Source organism: Metschnikowia bicuspidata (assembly GCF_001664035.1).
Source record: "Metschnikowia bicuspidata var. bicuspidata NRRL YB-4993 chromosome Unknown METBIscaffold_3, whole genome shotgun sequence".
In the NCBI taxonomy this organism is placed as follows: Eukaryota; Fungi; Ascomycota; class Pichiomycetes; order Serinales; family Metschnikowiaceae; genus Metschnikowia; species Metschnikowia bicuspidata.
This window is the reverse complement of record NW_017387733.1, coordinates 2,099,079-2,119,440: the sequence shown is the minus strand read 5'-3', so window position 1 is coordinate 2,119,440 and position 20,362 is coordinate 2,099,079. Positions and strand designations below refer to the sequence as shown.

The window sequence follows — 20,362 nt, the reverse complement described above, 5'->3', positions numbered from 1 at the left end:
AAGTCAACTCCGCATAAACTTGAGACCTAAATCATTTCTGAGATCTTTGTTTTGGGCTGCAGCTATATCATCGAGTTTGTCTTGCAATTAGATGACCATGTCATTCTTGGCCAACAATTGATTGTAAACTTCATTTTTCATAGTCAAGCTTGAGAGCACTAGGACTCTGGCCATGCTCAGTGAGGCTCGCATGCTCCGCGCTGATGAATCTCAACTTTCTCTCTTTGTTCGACTTCTCCTGCGATTCACTCATGAATTCCAAACTCTCTAAGAAATCAATTGAGATCATCTTACTTGAATCTGAGCAATCGGGAAGCCGTGATTTAGATCCAATCTCGGCTTTCAAAGTTGATCGCAAAGGCAAGCTCGCTAGTTACCAACTGCAATTCACTCTGTAGCTTCTAGTTACATGACACGATAGTAAGCTCTTCCCTTGTTAATACAAGAGGCCTGTGATGTTTTCAATTGGGTGAGGAAGAAGTTCGTCTATTTCGGGTCGATGGTCATGTCATCTCCCACGGTGCCCAAGGCCCGCAACACAAAGTAGAAGATCCTGGCGTCTCTCAATTTGAGATGTAACGCCTTGATCACCATGGCAAATGAGCGCGAGGCAAAGACCGAATCTTTGTAGCATGTCACGAGAGTGAGGGGGGTGGAGGGAGGCGCCTGGCTGAAACCAAGCGGAAAAATCGATTTTTTGCACCCAAAAAACTGCACCGCTGCAAGGAGCTCGGTCGGGTGGGCCAAAAGCTGGGGCAACTTTCCCATTTTCGTGGTGCAATCTGCAGCGGTTGAAAAATTGTCCTGAGCTTGTAGGGTAATGAATCTGGAGTCATGACCATATTTTAGGTCCCCATGAACACCTATGTTTCTGTTGCTGACACAGGCTTATGTGGAAATTCAATATGGAGTCATGGCCATATTTCGTTTCTATTGCTGACAAAGGTTTCGTGGAAAATCAATCCGGAGTCATGGCCATATTTCATGTCTCCATGAACACTTGCGTTTCGATTGCCGGCACAGGTCTATGTGGAAAATCAATCTGAAGTGATGACCACATTTCATGTCTCCATTTGCGGTTCTGTCGCTGACACAAGTTTAAGTCAAAAATCAATATAGAGTCATGGCCATATTTCATGTCTCCATAAAACTTGGGCCTCTGTCGCTGACACAGATTTATTTGGAATGTCAATGTGGTCTTTTTTAAAACTTTGTCCGTGATACCGACTACATTCCTGAGGAGTCGCGTAAAACAAAAGAGGGCGATTTGGCCTTGAACAGACCTTTGAAGAGACATGTCTTGGAGGCAAAAAGAACTCAGCGAGAACAAGAAGAGAAACTCTTGCGTGAATTTGACTTGCATCAGGAATTTGCCAAGCAGTTTATATAGGACGCACCAGAGCAAAAGAAGAAGAAAAAGTTTTGGTTGTTCTGAGGTGAAGGCTGTCACATAATCGCCGAGGCTTCGCTTAAGAATAATGTTGTACTTCGAAGCTCTAGTAATTTATATTTCCATGTATTTGAAGAATAAAAAGACCAAATATTAATGTTCCTGGGTTCAATGAGTAGAGAAGCTTTTTTGAGAAGTGCTGGTAAATTTTGGCGCATCAGATAAGGTCCACAACCAGCTGAACATCACTCTGGTTGGTTAGGGCATCTGGTTTTCTGAATTCTCCGTCCTTAAAACTCACTAAAAATACTGAATTTGCCCTCTTCAATCGTGTACAGTTGGGAGATGAAATCTGGCCTGAAGCTATTTGTATATTGCCCTATTGAAAGGTTTAAAATATAATGCCGTTGACGCTCAATGAAGAATGTAGAATCTATCAAATTTTCAATGTGTAGTCGAATATAACACAAGGGGGGCAAACATGAAATGAAGCATAATTGAATCATAATATCGACTCAGGTGACTAGGTTGTGGACCGCATTCTTTGAGGGTCCAACATGTATTTCTTGGAAAGAATTACTAAACTTGTTTCAAATGCTCGAGATTTTTATACATATTATTTCTCTGATATTGATTGTTTTGTTATCTAGGCTCATTCGAAGTAAAACAAAACAATTAGTACTCGCACGAAAATTCTCAGACGGAGTTGTGGATTTTTGGTTAGTTTTATCTATTCAGAGATATAAAACTATTTTGAGAAAACAGGTCTTAAAAACGTGCCCAGTGTCAAACAAATCAGCCTTATTCTTTTTGCAAATGTCTCTCGGCCTGATTTGGGTGGGGTACTTCAAGTCATTTGATGAAATAAACAAAGATTTGCAATAAAAAAATCATTCACACAGCTTTAATATACGTACATAGTCTCGAAGCTCGGCTCGTGCCTTTCCTTTGATCACGCCCTAGACGGTTTTCATGGCCCGTGTATTTTTGCGTATTGGATATTACGTTACCAATTCCTGGATAAATTTCCTGCAGTGTTATTTGTAGATTCATCTGATTAATGGAGCAAGACTATATAAAAATATGTATAAAAACCTTTTAGCAGCTCCCAGTTATGTACAACGTGACGACACCTGACCCGTCTCCTTCCGCTAGTCACGGCCTAGACGATCCTCTTGGCCGGTATCTGTTTACGTATTGTATATTACTCCATCGACTTGCGTTCCTGTTGCTGACACGATTTACGTGGAAAATCAATATGGTCTCCATAAACACTTGTGAAATGACCAGTTCTTTTATTCGTATCATCAGAAATACCAACTCTGAAGAGAATTTGGAAGTAGTAGATGAGGGGTTGAATCATGTCTCAGTTTCTCTTTCAGATGCTTTTTTTGGATCAGGTCCAAGATGGCAATCTCCAGATGAGACAAGATTTCCCCAGATATGTTCCGGCTATGGCAAACACAGCTCAGGTTGCGTTGATTAGTACTTTAGATATAGCGGATGCTTACATGGTCTTTGCTCTGTCAAACTTAAAGAGACTGTGTATATAGTGGCGCTCAATGAACAGAGCGGATACAACCAATTCGTTAATAATATGGACTGGTTGACTGCGAGAAAAACATTAACTACGAGTCCGTTTTGGGTGTCGCCTTGATTTGCAAAAGGGCTTTCACGCTGTCGATGATGGACGTCAAAGTGTGAAGGAATTGATCAAAGACATATTAATGACAGTCGGCGATTATAGGGCTTGTTGTGAAGCATAAAGACAAATAAAGATAACAAGAAGCTCAAACAAGACCAAAGAAAACGATCAAAAATGAGCGCTGATTGGAAACATGGAGGTAAAAAAAAACATTGGTCAAAGAACGATCAAAAGAAAAGAGAATCAAAAAAAATCTGAAAAAGAGACCAAGAAAATATCAAAATTAGATATATAGCTGCGATGTATTATTCCGCTTAAAAAAGAAAACCTTAATCAAATCACGTACTTTGTCGAACCTTCAGCAAGATTGATACTGACAACACTTATCTTGAGAAAGTTGCAACATGACAGAGCGCTTCTGTATAATTACGTCATCAATATGAAGATCGTCAAATGGAATATCATGTAGTGGTGTTTAGAAGCAACGTGGAAATCAGCTCATACAGAGAAGAGAGTAATGCTTCTATAAGAATTCGAATTCATTCTTGTCCCATATCTTTGATAAATAGTCGAAAACATTGCCCTTTGAGCCTACACCATGAAACCAGGCCGTAGACTGCTTGCTTGAAAGTGAGACTTTGCTGATAAATGTGAAGGCATGCTTATCCCAAATTCGTTAAATTAGTTCTATTAATACATTTTTATCAAATTAGATTCGTAACCGATCGAGGTCAAACACTGGCTCAAATGCCTATGTTGCAGCCACAGGTTTATGTGAAAATCAATATGGAGTCATGGCCATATTTCGTTTCTATTGCTGACACCGGTTTAGTGGAGAATCAATCTGGAGTCATGACCATATTTCATGTCTCCATGAACACCTATGTTTCTGTCGTTGACACAGGTTTGGTGAAAAATCAATATAGTCTCCATAAGACTTGCGTTCCGATTGCTGACACAAGTTTATGTGAAAATCAATATAAATCTGCATGTCTGTTGCCGGCACAGGTTTAGTGGAAAATCAATATATTTCATGAAAGCTTCCGTTTCTGTTGCCGGCAACGGCTCATCTGGAAAACCAATATGGTCTCCATGAACACTATGTTTCTGTCGCTGGCGCGATTCATGTGGCCATGCCATACTCTGGGCGCCGACTCGCCCATACTGCCTAAATCCTAACAACCCCACCCGAGTGATAACCAAATCTCTCTATGGCCTTTTTGCACTTAAATCTGTAAAAATATATATTTATTGATTAGCTTAACCTAGAACAGTAAGATTCATAATACAATGCAAGACAAGACAAGACACGAAAGTAGATATATCAAGTACCTGAACGTTGTTAACAGGTTTAAATTATACACCACTTGACTGTATGTTTTGGCTAAGCGTGTTTCAGAACTTAGCTACTTGCTCTATAAATTTATAAATTCAAAGAATGAATTTTTACAAAGTAAATGGGTCTTTCATGCACTTGAAACTTGGAGAAAATTCATTTAGAAGTCATAATTACACTCAATGAAATTAAATATCACAATAATAAAGATATAAGTAAAGAATACAGAAGAAATACCATGACACTTAATGATATATCATAAGAAATATTAAATAAAATAAATTAAATATCACAATAATAAAGATATAAGTAAAGAATACAGAAGAAATACCATGACACTTAATGATATAGCAGAAGAAATATTAGATAGAATAAATTAAATATAACACTAATAAAAGTATTACTGAAGAATAAAGAAGAAATATCATGACATTTAATGATATATCAGAAGAGATATTAGATAGAATTATTATGAAATTAGAAGAGATATTAGAAAGAATTATTATGAAATTAGAAGAGATATTAGAAAGAATTATTATGAAATTAGAAGAGATATTAGAAAGAATTATTATGAAATTAGAAGAGATATTAGAAAGAATTATTATGAAATTAGAAGAGATATTAGAAAGAATTATTATGAAATTAGAAGAGATATTAAATAGAATTATTATGAAATTAGAAGATAACAGTTTTTTTTTTTCAATTTAAAAAACGCATAACAAAAAGAAAATAATAATAAATGTCTTTGATTGATGGATAATTAAAAGCGGGAGAAAATCCTGAAGATATATCAATAAAACAAAGTTATTGAGTAAGGTTTGTATATTCAAATATTTGTAACAGAAGGTCATAAATTCATCTGAATTAAGATGTCTTCTATTATCATGATGAAGATCAAAAAGGGACTCAATCAAATGTAATCACAGAAACTACTACAGCAACATCCAATGAAGGATAGTTTAAATCTTATGAAAGGTGATTATAAACTGGCTGAACAGAGAAAAAGCCTCGAGCCGGCCAGCCGCGTGGGTTCCGGCGCGCGCCCTACTACAGTGCCGGGCCGCCAGAACCAGCGGCGCGGGCCCCAGTGCTCAGGGCCAGAAAGAGCGCCCAGGGCCAGAAATAATGCCCAGGGCCAGGCCGCGCCCAGCGCTGGCCCCAGCACCCAGAGCCACCCCTCCTCCTTCCTCCCTCCTCCTCCCTCCCTCCTCCTCCCCCCTCCTACTTTCTCATTTCTTCCACACCAACTACACACACACCTCCCATGTCCGACTCCAGCCAGCTTTTCCAGAAAGCGCACTTGGCCCGCACCGGCGACCTCAGCTTCGTGGGCCGCTTCCACCACAACTTCGGCGCCGAGCACGGGCTCTTCGACTACCTCCTAGACCAGAAGGACATGTGGGGCGAGAAGCTCTTCTACGTCAACGAGCGCCAGTTCCGCCAGTGGGTCGAGCAGGGCCGCCACCGCGTGCGCGAGGTGCCCGCGATGGCCGCGCTGGGCCTCCCGCCGCTCCAGACACAGCCGCTCACGGCGCAGCAGTTCCAGCACACGTTTGGCGCCGCCGCCGACATCGTCTTGAACACCACCAAGGGCGGCGCCGCCGCGCAGCACCGCCTCGCGCCCGGCGGCTGCGTGCCGTTGAACGCCGCCGTGGACCGCAACGCGCTCGCGGTGCACGCTGGCGGCCACGTCACGGCGCTCAAGTGGCTCGCCTTCTCCTCGCCCGCGCTCTTGGCCGTGGCCGTGGTCAACAGCAAGGACGGGCTCGCAGGTGTGGTGGGCGCGCCGGAGTTGGGCGTGTTGGCCGCGGCGGCGGCGGCGCCCCGCGGGACCGCCCGCCACGTGCGCTCTGCGGTCCAGCTCTGGGCCTACGACGTGGACCAGGCGGCGCTCCGGCTCGTGCAGGTGCTCGACACGCTGGCGCTCGGCGCCACGGCGCGGCTCGCGTGGCGCCCCGCGCGCGCGGCGGACGGCTGCTCGGGCGTGCTCCTGGGCGTGTTTTCCGACGGGCGGCTCCATTTCTTCGAGCTCCGCAGCACGCCCGGCGCGGAGCCGCGCTACGCGGCGGTCACGCGGCCGTCGTGGACTGTGGAGCTCGGCGCGGCGGTCTCGGCGTTCGACTTCGTGGACCACGCGCGCGTGGTGGTGGGCACGGCGGACGGCGCGGTGGCGGAGTTCGTGCTCCCCGGGCCGGGCGTCTCCGAGACGGCCGCGCGCGTGCCGTCGTTCGTGGCCCGCGTGGCGGACTCCATGGTCACGGCGGTGTGCGTGGCGGACGCGCACGCGTCGCGCGTGGTGCTCGTCAACACGGCGTCGGCGCAGAGCTACGCGCTCCAGTACGACCAGATGCGCCAGGGCCGGCTCGAGGTGGGCAGCACGGTGTCGCCGCTCCAGCCGCTCTACCACCGCGCGTACCGCATCTTCGTGTACCCGGACTCGGCCGAGAGCATCGGCTACACGTTCGCGCGGCACCCGCACCAGAAGCACAGCTTGCTCCTCCGCACAGAGCTGGTGTCGGCGTTCCACACCAGCGAGTTCCTCAACCACCCGTTCGCGGTGGTGGGCAACACGTGCGGCGACGTCTACGTGATGAACGTGGGGCGCAAGATCTTCGGCATGCCCAAGGCGCACAACAAGCTCGTGGTGCCGTTGAGGATCTGGTCCGTGTTCCGCGCGCCCGGCGACCTGGCGCTCACGCTCGCGGGCGACTACGTCCCGGTGTCCCCCGACCGCAGCGAGGTCATGTGCACCGCCACGCCGCCGGAGGTCGTGGTCTCCGCGGCCGCGTGGAACGAGAACTTCGACGGCAGCTCCACCTACGCGTTCGCCACCTACGCGGGCTTGCTCGTGGTGGAGCGGCTCGACCCGGTCCTCATCTAACCGGCCCGCCCGAGCCCGGGTGGCGGGTGTATCCTGGTGTATCCTGGTTTATCCCGGTGTATCTGGTGTAACCTGGTGTAACCTGGTGTATCCTGGTGTATCCTGGTGTATCCTGGTGTATCCTGGTGTATCCTGGTGTATCCTGGTGTATCCTGGTGTATCCTGGTTTATCCCGGTGTATCTGGTGTAACCTGGTGTATCCTGGTTTATCCCGGTGTATCTGGTGTAACCTGGTGTGACCTGGTGTGACCTGGAATCTGGCCCTATTTGACCCAGTTTCTTGCCCAAGTATTTGTCACTGGTTATCTGCCCTGGAATCTTACCTTGTGTCGGGCCCTATTTGACCCGGTTACTATTTGACCCGGTTTCTGGCCCTGGTATATTCTGGTATGGCCCTGGTATCTGACCTGGTTTCTGACCCGGTGTCTGACCTGGTGTCTGACCTGGTGTCTGACCTGGTGTCTGACCGGGTTTCAAACTCGGTATCTGACTTGAGATCTAACCCGGTATCTGACTTGGGATCTGACTTACTGCCTGGGCCTATTTGGCTTGCTTGCTATTTGACTCGGTTTCTTGCCCAAGTATCGGTCACTGGTATCTGTCACTAGTATCTGGCCCGGTGTCTGACTCTCATGTGACCCATTGTCTGTCCCTCATATGTGACCCGGTGTCTCACCTGCTACGGCCCTGCCTCATGGACCCGCTTCGTGCTTTCCCCGCGTGACTAGCACCACCCTCCCATCAATACACCGGCACCGTCCCGTCCACCTCGACGCTCCACTGGTGGAGCCCGCCCCGCACGTCCCACACTCGCTTGAAACCGAGCTCCTGGATGAGCCTGCGTGCAGCCGCCTGCGAGTCGTTGCCGTACCGGCACATCACGTACACCTCGTCCTTCTCCTTGTCAAAGCCCCGGGGGAGCATGCCGTCGATGGAGCGCGCCCGCGCGAGTGTCCGCTCCCACTCCACATTGATCGCCCCCGCAACGTGCGTGATCTGGAACTGCTCCGACGGCCGCACGTCCAACAACACTGGCCCCGGGCAGCCTCGCATCGCGTCCGCTAGCTCGTGCACGGACCGCCTGTGGTCCGCCCGGGGCGCACCGTACGTGACCAGCCCGCAGAACGCCGAGTAGTCCACCCGGCACGCCTCGATGTCCCGCCTCAGGATCGTGGGGCTCTCGCCGCATACGGCACAGCTGGCCTGCCGCCCCCGCATCTTGAACACCCGCATGGTCTGCTGCGGGAACGCAGAGTACATCGCGATGAACGGCGAGAAGGCGTCCCCATAGAAGCCCGTGGCCACCTTGATGGTTTCCGTGGCCAACGCAACGCCCGTGAGCCCGATGGCTGGGCCCAACACCCCGGCGTCCGAGCACGTGGGCACCGAGGCGGGCGTGGGCGGCTTGGGGTGGAAACACCGGTAGCAGGGGCCCCGGCTCCGGTAGTTGAGGACGGTGACCTGCCCGTCTGTCTTCACGCCCGACCCGCTCACCACCGTCTTGCCCAAGAGCACCGCCACGTCGTTGATGAGGTAGCGTGTGGCGGGCGTGTCGGTGCAGTCGACCACCAAGTCGTACTGCGCTATTATACCGAACGCATTGTCGTTGCAGAGCTGCACGGGGTGGGTGGCAAGCGCCACGTGCGGGTTCAAGCGCAGGAGGTACTTCTTGGCAGAGTCGCATTTGAGCAGGCCCACGGCGTCCGTGGCGTGGAGCACTTGTCGATGCAAGTTGCTCTCGTCCACGACGTCATTGTCCAAGATTCCGATGGTGCCGACCCCGGCGCCGCACAAGTAGAGCAACGCAGGACACCCCAAGCCCCCGGCGCCAATTACCAACACCTTGGTGTTGCGAAGCTTGAGCTGCGAGGGGAGGGACCCGAACCCAGGCACTATCATCTGCCGCCCGTACCGCCTATACTCGGCCAAGGACATGGGCAAGCGGGGCGGACCGTCGTTTTTGGCCGCGTTGTCTGCGGCGCCGGCCGACTGCGCAACCTGGCTTTTCAACGCCTGGTTTTCTGCCTCGAGCGCGGCGATTCTCTGGCGCAAAGCTTTTACCTCTGAATCCATGGTGAATGCGATGTCCGGTGATGCGCACGGCGCGGCGCTCGGCTAATATAGAGTAGCGTGCGGCCCAGCCCGCGCTGAGGTGAGCATGTTCGGAAATTGACTGTGTCCTCGGCTCGTGGGGTCTACTGGCATCTGCCACAATGGTTTTAAAAAGACTCCTTTTCGCATGAATCTACGTCTCAATCATACGTTGCCATAAGCTATGTCCCACCGATGCGGTAGTACTGCTCGTTCACATGTTTTCACCAGCCTTGAGACTACACCAAGTTAAGCCCGGTATAGGACTGTCTACAATATTGACCACGGCTCTGGCCTGTAGTTTGAATGCAGGGTAGACTTCAGCAGGTAAGCATGTATCCGTGGGCTTTGTTTCTTGAAATCCGAGGCCATTCGTGATGATGCAGACAGAGTTACGAAAGATCTGCGGCCGCGTCTCTCGTTCTCTGCCACTGTTCCCACAAACCGAAAAACATACGATCGTGGGTCCTTTTTGCTTTGCTGAATAATTCTTTTTTTTTGCTGTATCCTATTTTTCCTTTTACTGGTCCTTATTTTTTTACTGGTCCTTATTTACTACTGGTCCTTATTTACTACTGGTCCTTAATTTATACGGGGTCTTGTACAGATCCACAGGGTCTCTCTTCTGATGCCCGCAACTGGCCATGTCGTTTGCGTTCCGGTCTTTTGGCGGCCTTTTCGGTATGTCTGTAATTGACGTGAGGCGGCACTCTGTCTTTTTCATATCTGAAACCACCTCCAAACATCAGCAATTATCACTACTGCTTGTATCATAAGATCAATTGGGCTGGTGGCCTAGGCAGTCGTTGGCGCACGTCACGCCAATAAATACGTGGCCAGCAAAATAAAAGCCCCCGCGGCGATCCAGCAGTTTTTCTTGTCGAGGCTGTATCGCTCAATCGGGTCAAATTGGAAGTCTAGGTGAACGGGCGACTCCAGCAAGGAATCTCGGCTCTGGCTCCACCATAGCCACACAGCTAGAAGCGCAACAGCAGCTAGAAAAACCCGCTTGATGGGGACGTGGCCAGACATATGTAACAGGTGGTATCAGGTGTCTTTCGACTGGGTGATATGAAAGGCACGGTGTTTTTCAATGAGTCGGCGAAAGATGACTCCGCGTTTTTGAAGGTACAGTGTTTTTTGAGGTGGGGGTGTTTTTGGATGTGAATTAAATGCCCGAGCTACCAACGAGAATACCCACCTTTGGCAAGTGACCTGGAGCTTTGCTGGCCCGGCGATATGGGGCAGAATACTCTATTGCGGCAAGAGCAAGAAAAGGATACGTGCTAAGTGGCGTCAGTCGCCTAGACAAGCTGGCCCTGCGAGGCCCTGTGAAAAGCCAGGCGCAAGCGGCCCCACGCAGGCCGGCTCGGTGAGGGCGCGGCACAAGGCCCTGAAGCGGTTTCATCCAGGGCCAGCACCAGAAGAGCGTTTTTTGGGCGGCCGTTTTTCTGGTGGCCCCGGCCGTCTCCATTTTGACACCAGTACAAAAACTGGCGTTCCAGATGGCAGGTGCTCTGCTATGGAAGGGCCCGAATGGGCCTCGCCAAAAACGGGAAACTTCCAGGCGAAAAGCAAGATATCTTTGGCCCTAGGCGCAAATTTCTGGCCCAGGCGCGAATTTCTGGCCCCAGGCGCGAATTCCCCTAAAACCAGGATATCGCGGCACTGGAAGCAGAGTTCTCCGGCCCAGCAGCGCGGGCACCACCAAAAGTCCCCCAGGGCCAAAGGCGCAAGCTCTCCGTCCCACCATCAGTGATTCTCCAAGCCCAGAACCAAGAGTAAAAATCTATTATCACATGAAGACAAACAGATCGTAGGATATAGTCCCATTTCACATATGGCTGTAACATAGTAGAATGTCCCATAATTTGATTGGTATATGCGGAAGTTGAAGTTATCAAAACACTTCTCGATAATCGCATTCATAAGTATTTTCACATACGCTGAATTATTTGTGGCCACTCTTTGTAATCGGCCAGGCACATCTTTTAACTTTTAGTTTTTTTACCGTTTCCAGGTCTTTTCTCATACCTGCCCGTTGGGCTGGCATTGGCCTCTTTTTTATTGAAAGAATAAAAGTTAGAGTAAAGGAATAGTAACACAGAGCATAGTATACGATAGGGTGTGCGTCAAATAGATCGTGTAATAGCGTAACATCTTAAATGATACTTGAACTCTAAGCATGCTTCTATAAAGCTATAATGTCATAATGATACAATGTTATAATGTTATAATGCTATAATGCTATAAAGTTATGATGCTATAATGATACAATAATATAATGCTATAATGCTACAATGTTATAATGCTACAATGTTATAATGCTACCATGCTATAATGATATAATAATATAATGTTATAATGCTATTGTGCTATAACGCTATAATGCTCCCATGCTATAATGATTAATAATATAATGATATAGTAATATAATGCTACAATGCTACAATTTTATAATGCTACCATGCTATAATGAAATAAAAATATAATGTTATAATGCTATAATGCTAAAATGCTCCCATGCTATAATGCTATAATGCTATAATGATATAATGATATAATGATATAATGATATAATGATATAATGATATAATGATATAATGATATAATGATATAATGATATAATAATATAATAATATAATAATATAATGCTGTATTGCTATAATGCTATAATATTCCTCTTTGCTCTGTAGCTTCGAGCCTTCCCCATGCCCTCCACTCACTGCGTTACGTCATACCGGCCTGCCCTGGACGGGCAGTACTATCATACAATGTAACACGCCTCACATAATGTCTTATCTATACATTCAATAAGCCAACAGGACTTTTCAACCCACGGCCCAACGGAACTCCTCTGGTATCCACTAATTCACCCAACTCATCCAGCGTCGAGCACATCACTACGGCACCGTCTCCGGCCCTAAAGGCACTGCTCGCAGAGCCCAAACGATAGAATGCTGTGGCCCCAAGCGCGGCCCCCTGGGCCCAAGCGCGGCCCCCTGGCCCCAGCCCCCTGGCCCTAAAACCGCAAAACCCGGGGCGCCAGTCGCGGCGCCGCGCGCCACCAACATCTGCCCGGCCGGGCCTGTTCCTTCAGTACCCGCCCTTTTCTTGCCCCACAACCCAAAACCCGCCCCAGCACCCCGGCCGCCTGGACGCACAACCGCCGCCGCCGGCCCCGCACCCAGCCAGGAAAAAGCGCCCGACCATGCCGCTTTCGCTTGCGGATCTCCCGCCCGAGGTGCTCGAGAACATCTTTGCCCATTTGAGCCGCAAGGACGTGAAGCGCCTCGCCCTCACGAGCCGCGCGTACCGGGCCAGCGCGGCCCCGTATGTGATGCGCCAGCTCAGGGCCTCGTGGGGCCAGCTCGTGGCCCTCCAAGATTTTGTCGGGGACCCGGACTTACATCCCCGGGGCGCCCTCCAAGATTTGGCCGGAAATCCGGACATATATCCCCGGGCCGCCCACCCGCGCCTCTACTGCGAGCGTCTTTCCATCTGCGAGCCCAACGCGTACTACGAGTACCAGCAGGACACGTTTGGCAAGCTCGTGGCGCGCGCGGTGTTCCCGCGGTTGAAACACGTGAGTGTGCTCTCGGCCAGCCTGTCGCACTGGCTCAAGTACAACACGTGCGCGCACATCCAGAGCGTCCAGATCGAAAACGCGGCCGCGGCCGGCGGCAGCGGGCGCAAGGTGTTCTGCCTCGATCACGTGCGCGGCTTTGCTGCGTTGGCGCTGCTCACGCTCACGCGGTTCCATTTCGACTGGCTGGACCTGGGCCCCAGCCACGGCCCCGTGTTTGCGGGCCGGCTCCGCGACTTGGCGCTCCACGACTGTACGTGGCAGTACCCGTTCAATCTCGTGCAGTTCAACGCGCAGCACTCGCTCCGCACGCTCGCCATCACCTACTCGCACGACCACTCGTTTGTGTTGCTGGAGCGGTTCGTGGACTTTCTCATCGACCCGCTCCCGCAGCACCTGGCGTCGCTCCGCCGCTTGGAAGTGGGCTTTGTGGATTTCCGCGACACGAAGAAGGTGCTCACGCTGACGCTCATGGCGACGTTTCTCCGCGTGTTCCCTGGCCTCGACCATCTATACCTCCATGGGTGGCACACGACCCGCACCTACGCCCACGTCATCCTGGCGCAGATGACGTTCGACTTCCCCGTGGACGTCGATGTGGAGATCGAGGCCCCGGGCCCCAGTCCACGCGGCGTGTCGGCCGCCCCACGCCCGCCGGTGCGCTGGAAACAACGCCTATACAACCGCACTTAGGCCCTTCAGCCGCAGCCGCAGCCGCACCGCGCACCCGAACATCCGGCCCGCCACGAGTGAAAAGCGCAGTGCTGTGCTGAGGTCTTCGTGCCCTGAGAGTTTTGGAACAAGTCCACAGTCAGCCGTCCCATTCGTGTGTCCCCGCCTTGCCTGTTTTGCTCCTCGGCTCGTGACCCAAGGAACGTCCACAAGAAAACAGCCGGATGCTTGTTCTCGCCGTCGTACTATCGTTGGGCCGCCTCGTGTGCGCCAACACGGAGGCCTATGGGTTCCAGATCCCGAACTACTACGACGTTCCCGGCCACGCCCCTGGCGGGCCCGCCAGCACCGCAATCGTGCCCCTCAATCACACTGCGCGGCTTCTCACAGACCACCCCATTCTTTCCGTCAGCAACTATTCCACCGCCGAGCTGGTGCTCACGGTGCCCTACGACTTCTCCGGCCTGCCGAAACAAACATTGTTTGTCCGGTTGAACAACTACCACAACTGCTCGTTCGAGCCAAACGACTTGATCCACGTCAAGTTGTGCTGGCCGGCAACCACACCCGTCAACTTCAACCTCAGCCACCGCTTCATCCAGGAGAGGGAGTTTGGCGCCGAGGCCTCGCCGCGCGACACGTTGCACATCTACCTTGTCATTGACTACCAGGCCGATTTCTACCCTGTCGAGCCCATGCACCACACGAGCTTCGACATGCTTCTAGCCGTGAGCAAGCTTCCGAACACCGTGCCAATCCCCATCGAGCTCTATGGCGTCATTGTGTATGTGGTGGACCTCATGATCTTGACTGCAACTGCGCTTCCATGGATCCTCCAGCAATTCAGCAGTTATATCGAACTGATGCAGTGTTAGCGTCGAGCATTTCGTGTCTCGCAGGAAAAATAAAAGAGAACGGAGAGAAAAGGGCAACTTTATCTCGTGGAATACCGTTTTTTTTTTCTTTTGTCATGGAATGTTTCTTCGAAAGGAAAAAGTTGGGTCGGCACGGCCAACACCCACAGGTGCCGCGTGCATCGGGCAACAAGCGACTGCGAAGCCCGAAAATGACTCACCCAGCTGCCAAAGCTGCCCGGCCCCTTGCAAAAGAAAAAAAAAAGAAAGAAAAAAATAGTACTCCAGTGTATCACTCGCCTCTGTACAAGTAGCAGCGCTCGTGCCCCTTGGTGGGTCTCGGGCTTTTAGCAAGACAAGGCTGGCGCAGGGCGGGGCCGTTCCTGCATGCGGCGCGTGCCCGCTCCTAACGTCACAGTTCCGTTGCGCCTATCTCTTCCTTGGCCTGCTTGCCTCTTTCGGCAAGCACCTTTGTGGCGAGAAAAAGTCTAGGAAAAAAGGCCCACCCATTTGCAGCAACATGTCGTCGGACGAGGGACCATTGGCTCCTCCAAGCAACGAACAAGGGCTCGACTTGTCGAAGTTGTCGCCCCAGGAATTGCGCATTTTCAAGATGTATGGGAAGCTCCCCACCAAGCAGCAAATTCTAGCTTCCAAACTACAGGAGAAGCGGTATTTCGACAGTGGCGACTACGCCATGCAGAAGCAGCTCGGCGGAAGTAAGTCGGGCGTGACCGGGGTGTCGATGAAGCACCCGAACGCGGAGAGAGTGAAGGAGATGTCCAACCGGAACTCCATCAGCGCCAGCAATTCGGGGATTCTCTTCAACGGGAAGCTGAACTTGTTGAGCGAGTCCTCTGTGCAAGAAGAAGACGAGAAGAAACCAGAGTAAATCAGGCCGTGACGTACTGTGGTCACCGTGAGGGTTGTTTTTTTTTTTTCTTCAGAATACCAGGATGTCTCACCGGAGACGGTGTTCTGTTGACCGGAACGAGCTTCGAGCCCATTGGCTGGCTATTTTTTTCAACTGTATACGCAATGCACGTCTGACATGAATGACGGGACGTGTTTCGAGGGCGGTGCGTTCAGATGATGACCCATCGGCCCGTTCTTGGTTCGTAGTGCCCTGCACGGGTTCGTGGTCTTCCACTGGGCCTCCGTCTCAGCATAGAACCGCAGTTTTTTGTAGCCACGAATGTCTGATGAGTGCGCTGTTGAGTTCGCCTGGAGCGGCGTCCGAGGCAGCCGTGGATCTTTGAATGGTCCTGGCTCTTTGAAATCCGTTTGGGTTTTTTTGGTGTCCTTCTCTTTCTTGAGTGCACCGAGTCGTTGGGAGTCGGTCGGAGTCGGTCGGAGTTGGTCGGAGTCGGCCGGAGTCAATTTAATGATGAAGTATCGGTATCTGAGATGGTCACTTCCGATCTTGCACAACGCTCTTCTGCAAGTTCAATAAGTTCTTCTTCTTTTTGTGAATCGTCCATTAGCTTTTGCTCCGGTGCATCAATTGACTCAAAACGCACTTCTCTTCTTCTTCTTGCAGTATCGATTCCGGCTTTTAGTAGCAGAATAGCTTCTGCATGACAATTTGCCTCCACCTCACGATTTGCAAGTGTCTGTGCGATGTGATTTTTCTGCAATATTTCTTGCTCGAGTATGTCTTTCTTTGTTTGAAGCTCGCGTTTGGAATCGGCTAAACTCTCTATAAGCCCAACAGACAGAACTTCCCGTATTTCGATTTGATTTTGGCAAAGTCCTATTTGCAGATTCTTGATTGTCTTGAGCTGAGATACCATTTGCTCCAACCGCTGATCCAAACGTGTTTTCAGACCACGCACTTCCTCTTGAAGAGTTCTTTTCTGGATGATTGGGGGCTTTTTGTATCTTGCCAATCGGTCTTTTTGAATTGTGATGAATCGTTTGGATTTATTGTATATTCTTGGTATTTGTGAATGTTGAGTTCTCTTTCCACTCTACTCTCCACTCTACTCTCCACTCTACTCTCCACTCTACTCTCCACTCTCCACTCTCCATTCTCCACTCCACTCTCCATTCTCCACTCCACTCTCGGCATTCATTACATTTCCTATACCATGCTGCGTCTTCATGCACATTACTAAATCTCCTCCCTCTGCTGTCTGTCTTGCGAGTCGTTGCAATTGCATCCAGGCCCAGGTGATGCGGCAACAGACAGGAAGCGATCCAACAACTCCGTCTACCCAGGCAACAGGCACAACCAGCATAGGGAACCAAGAACATCGCGGCTCGCCGGTTCGAAACCCGCGTCAGAAACCAGCGTCAGAAACCAGCGTCAGAAACCAGAGTCAGAAAACAGTGTCAGCAAACACCATGGACGCCCGCAGCTTCGATGCCTCAATCGAGGCGTTTTTCGCCATGTTGCTCAGTGAGCTCTCGCACCCGAGGCCCATGGAAATCGAGCACGCGTACGTCAAGCAGGCCGCCGGGTCGAAATACCTTTTTCTCTGCCTCAGCGTAGCACCACACAACAACAACAACAACAACAACAACAACAACAACACGGGCCCGGAAAAGCCGCTGCGCATCGAAATGACCGTCTCGTACGACCAGTTCTACCAGGTGCCGGTCTTACACTTCCGGGTCGACCACACGGTGTCCTCCGGCAGCAGGCACGCGGCAGCAGACATCCACCCCGTTCTCCAGAGCCCGTTCTTGGTGGTGCACGCGTGTGAAACCGCAAGCACCATGGCGCCCACCGGCTTGCAAGGCACCGAGTACCTCCGGCTCTGGTTTGCCCTCCAGATGACGGCGGTGCTCCCGGACATCCGGCTACGGGGCCCGGGGGCCGTGGCTACAAACACGGGGCGCGGAACCACGCATCCGCGGGCCCCGCTCGGCGTATCGGGTGCTTGGGAATTTACTGGTATGTAGATGAGATGCATGCAGAACGTACGGCGCTTCACGGCGAGGGCTTTTCGACGTTGAACGAGCGGCACGGGTAGTCGTCCGTGTACATGCCGTGCTCGGGCTCGTCCAAGATGCGCCACTTGAACTTGTGCATGGACGGCGCCACCACGGGCTCGCCGGCCAGGCCCAACACCTGGCCCCTGAGCACGCCCGGGTCCACGGCGGTCAAGGTGGAGGCCAAGCTGACGGCCGCGCCGGCACCGAAGGCCGCCAACTCCTTGGAGCCCTTGTCGCCGGCGGCTATCCGCGGCTTTGCGGCCGAGCCTAGCGTCAACAAGCCAGACACCTTGGTCTGGTCAAACCCGTGCACTTGGGGATAGTTGCGCCGGTAGTCGCGCTTGTAGTAGGGGTTGCCCCTGATGTCGCCGGCGGGGAGCGTGACGGGGTCTTGGTAGCTGTTGGCCTGCTCGATCCTGGCGCCGGGCGGAATGGCTCTGTAGTGGTGGACCAAGGGGTTACCCGAGGATCTGTTGGGCACGAGCACCAACCACTGGCGGATCTTCTCCCAGATGCCGGTGGGCCTGGTGGTGTATTTCTTCCATACTGGAACAGGGCCGCCGCTCATGGTTGTGTGTGGGGGATGTTGGTGAGGATGGAGCTGGGGTTGGAGGAGAAGTTTTGAGGTGAGATTTGCCGGGCCTCCATTGGCTGCGCTGTGTGCAGGCGCGGGTGCTGGGGCCAGTGTATGCGCGCGGTGGTTTGGGCGGACCGGTGCTAGAGGGCGTGGGCTGGGCTTTTGTTGTGTTGTTTTTTGTGTGTTTTTTTTTTCTGTTTTTTGTTTTTTCTGTTTGTTGTTTTTTCTGTTTGTTGTTTTTTCTGTTTGTTGTTTTTTCTGTTTGTTGTGGTGTTGTGATGTTGTTTTTTGTGTTTGTTGTTTGGTTGGTTTATTTGTTGTTGGTCGGTTGGTTTATTTGTTGTTGGTCGGTTGGTTTTGGCTCAGTCTTCTTGCGGTATGAGTGATTGCGTATACATCTGCTATCTGCCTATTCGTAACATCGGGTGCCACCAAGTTGCCGGGCCCTCGCACATTGGGCCCATGGCCCGCAGTAGTCAAGCTCGAAGTATGGGCTCATCTGGCAGCATTCGTAAATATACCTCGCAGCACTCGTAGATACCTCGCAGCACTCGTAGAACCACCTCGCACCACTGGCCCCACCACATGGCCGCTCAGTGCGGGCCAAACAAAAAGCGCCCCAACTTGCCAAAGATTATCACGCCGCAGAAAAAGAAACTGGCGATAAAGAGGAAAATCGAAAACAAGCTCTCGGAGTCGCCCGTGAACTGGCTGCCGCTCTGGGCGTAAATCACGGCCGACCCGCCAAAGGCCACCGCGATCGAGCCCATGAACCCGTTGAGTGTGCCGTCCAAAATCAACCACAACCCCGGGTTGAGGAGCGACCACGTCAACGCCATCTGGAGCGACGACTTCCACTGCATGTTGCGGATGGCGTACGAAATGCCAAGGAACGCAATCAGCGACCGCACGAGGTCGCTGGTCAAGTTGGCCCGCCGCTTGGGGTTGGGGTTCGACGACAACATGCGCGTGGTGCACCACGTGGGCATGTACCGGTCCAACAAGGGCACGATGCTACTTAGGGCGAGCCCCTCGAAAAGCAACGTGAGCCCCGCGTCCACGGCGCCGCGGCTCGCCGCGCCGGTTGTCGAGGGGAGCAAGCCGGACGGCCGGAAGCTGGTCAAGAAGTGGTTCAAGTACGCGTTGATTTCCGCGCCGTTGACGTCCACGTGCGTCGTGTGGATGTTTCTGGTCACGGCGTTGTAGGCAAGCGCCGCGGCAAGGACAACCACGACACGGGCCACCAGGGAGACGAGCGCCGCGGCGGGCGTGCGCTGGGCGGGTCTGGGGGACGCGCTTTTGGCCGTGGCGGGGCGGCCTTCCTCGGACCGGATGTGGAGCTGGGCGCCGTCGATATACTCCTCGACCTCCTCGTTCTCCAGGTTCAAGTTGGTGGAGGACAGGTTGTAGATGCCGTAGAGCGACGGCTTGGTCAAGTTCAACACGGAGTCTGTTTTTTGCATTGCGGCGGAGTGAAGGCGGCAGAACAGCGGTTTGACAACGGCCAGGGACGGGTCAATGAAGAATCAAGAAACAATCAGCAAAGACAACGGCCAATCAAAAACAGCAACGATGCGGCAACGACGGGGAGTCAATGGGTCGACCAAGACAACGGTCGAGGACAACGTCAGGGAGGGTGCCAGATCGGACCACGGCCAGGAAGACGGCGGCTGGAACAGGGGTATCAATGGGCGGCCAAGGCAGCGGGCCAGAACACAGGAAGATCAAGCAGCAAAAACAAAACAGAGGCCGTGCAGATCTAGACAGGCGATGCGCACAAGGGGTGGTTCAACTTGGCCTTTTTTCGAGGGGTGGGCTGACCCTGAGACCTGCCAGCAGAGCGGCGGGTTGTGCGGGCGCGGTCACGTGCGCGGCACGTGCAGGGCGGCCTCCAACAGCCACTTGCGCCCGGGTGCTTGTCGTGGGCCCGGGCTCAGTGGGGAAATAGATCGTCGAACGACACGCAGCGCACGAGTTTGCGGCTGCGTTTCGGGCTGGTTTCGGGGGGCTTGTGTGGGGCCCGCTTTGTCTTGGTGGCCGCGGGCCGCGGGCTGCCAGGGCCGCCGGCCGCGCCTGTTGCCTTGGGGCCGGGTGGGGTTTTGGGGCCAGGCATCGAGCTCCATGAATGAGGGCCAGGCCTTGAGCCGGGGCCACTCTTTAAATCAGAGCCACTCTTTAAATCAGAGCCACTTATTAAATCAGGGCCACTTATTAAATCAGAGCCACTTATTAAATCAGAGCCACTCATTAAATCAGGGCCACTCTTTAAATCAGAGCCACTTATTAAATCAGGGCCACTTATTAAATCAGAGCCACTCTTTAGATCAGGGCCACTCATCAGTTCAGGGCCACTCTTTAAATCAGAGCCACTTATTAAATCAGGGCCACTT

General features: G+C 52.0%; 9 protein-coding genes across 9 annotated transcripts; 5 read left to right on the top strand and 4 right to left on the bottom strand.

Annotated features, from left to right (window-relative positions):
• Window positions 1-5,635: 5,635 nt before the first annotated feature.
• Window positions 5,636-7,252, top strand: METBIDRAFT_12073 (transcription factor TFIIIC subunit; the record flags this gene model as incomplete). Its single annotated transcript, XM_018854158.1, has 1 exon — window positions 5,636-7,252. The coding sequence occupies one exon, from the start codon at window positions 5,636-5,638 to the stop codon at window positions 7,250-7,252; it is 1,617 nt and encodes a 538-aa protein (XP_018712090.1).
• A 741-nt stretch (window positions 7,253-7,993) lies between these two features.
• On the bottom strand, window positions 7,994-9,187 carry UBA4 (Uba4p; the record flags this gene model as incomplete). Its single annotated transcript, XM_018858891.1, has 1 exon — window positions 7,994-9,187. The coding sequence occupies one exon, from the start codon at window positions 9,185-9,187 to the stop codon at window positions 7,994-7,996; it is 1,194 nt and encodes a 397-aa protein (XP_018712089.1).
• Window positions 9,188-12,554: 3,367 nt separating this feature from the next.
• METBIDRAFT_42398 (uncharacterized protein) lies at window positions 12,555-13,622 on the top strand (the record flags this gene model as incomplete). The annotated part of the gene is made up of 1 exon (XM_018857538.1): window positions 12,555-13,622. The coding sequence occupies one exon, from the start codon at window positions 12,555-12,557 to the stop codon at window positions 13,620-13,622; it is 1,068 nt and encodes a 355-aa protein (XP_018712088.1).
• A 102-nt stretch (window positions 13,623-13,724) lies between these two features.
• On the top strand, window positions 13,725-14,726 carry METBIDRAFT_188240 (uncharacterized protein). Its single transcript, XM_018854812.1, has one exon. It carries the CDS (start codon window positions 13,826-13,828, stop codon window positions 14,474-14,476), a length of 651 nt encoding a protein of 216 aa, XP_018712087.1. The 5' UTR covers window positions 13,725-13,825; the 3' UTR covers window positions 14,477-14,726.
• A 249-nt stretch (window positions 14,727-14,975) lies between these two features.
• METBIDRAFT_78499 (phosphatase regulator) lies at window positions 14,976-15,347 on the top strand (the record flags this gene model as incomplete). The annotated part of the gene is made up of 1 exon (XM_018858890.1): window positions 14,976-15,347. One exon carries the CDS (start codon window positions 14,976-14,978, stop codon window positions 15,345-15,347), a length of 372 nt encoding a protein of 123 aa, XP_018712086.1.
• Window positions 15,348-15,605: 258 nt separating this feature from the next.
• Window positions 15,606-16,403, bottom strand: METBIDRAFT_188276 (uncharacterized protein). The gene has a single exon (XM_018854813.1). It carries the CDS (start codon window positions 16,246-16,248, stop codon window positions 15,832-15,834), a length of 417 nt encoding a protein of 138 aa, XP_018712085.1. The 5' UTR covers window positions 16,249-16,403; the 3' UTR covers window positions 15,606-15,831.
• A 398-nt stretch (window positions 16,404-16,801) lies between these two features.
• Window positions 16,802-17,163, top strand: METBIDRAFT_12068 (uncharacterized protein; the record flags this gene model as incomplete). Its single annotated transcript, XM_018854157.1, has 2 exons — window positions 16,802-16,896; window positions 16,950-17,163. 2 exons carry the CDS (start codon window positions 16,802-16,804, stop codon window positions 17,161-17,163), a joined length of 309 nt encoding a protein of 102 aa, XP_018712084.1.
• Window positions 17,164-17,390: 227 nt separating this feature from the next.
• Window positions 17,391-17,963, bottom strand: NUO2 (Nuo2p; the record flags this gene model as incomplete). The annotated part of the gene is made up of 1 exon (XM_018857595.1): window positions 17,391-17,963. One exon carries the CDS (start codon window positions 17,961-17,963, stop codon window positions 17,391-17,393), a length of 573 nt encoding a protein of 190 aa, XP_018712083.1.
• Window positions 17,964-18,161: 198 nt separating this feature from the next.
• METBIDRAFT_32073 (uncharacterized protein) lies at window positions 18,162-18,971 on the bottom strand. The gene has a single exon (XM_018855980.1). It carries the CDS (start codon window positions 18,959-18,961, stop codon window positions 18,566-18,568), a length of 396 nt encoding a protein of 131 aa, XP_018712082.1. The 5' UTR covers window positions 18,962-18,971; the 3' UTR covers window positions 18,162-18,565.
• Window positions 18,972-20,362: the final 1,391 nt, after the last annotated feature.

Bases quoted from the DNA above. Each gene is read 5' to 3' on its own strand.
- METBIDRAFT_188240 (XM_018854812.1), top strand. From the start codon at position 13,826: ATGCTTGTTCTCGCCGTCGTACTATCGTTGGGCCGCCTCGTGTGCGCC.
- METBIDRAFT_188276 (XM_018854813.1), bottom strand. From the start codon at position 16,248: ATGGTATCTCAGCTCAAGACAATCAAGAATCTGCAAATAGGACTTTGC.
- METBIDRAFT_32073 (XM_018855980.1), bottom strand. From the start codon at position 18,961: ATGCCCACGTGGTGCACCACGCGCATGTTGTCGTCGAACCCCAACCCC.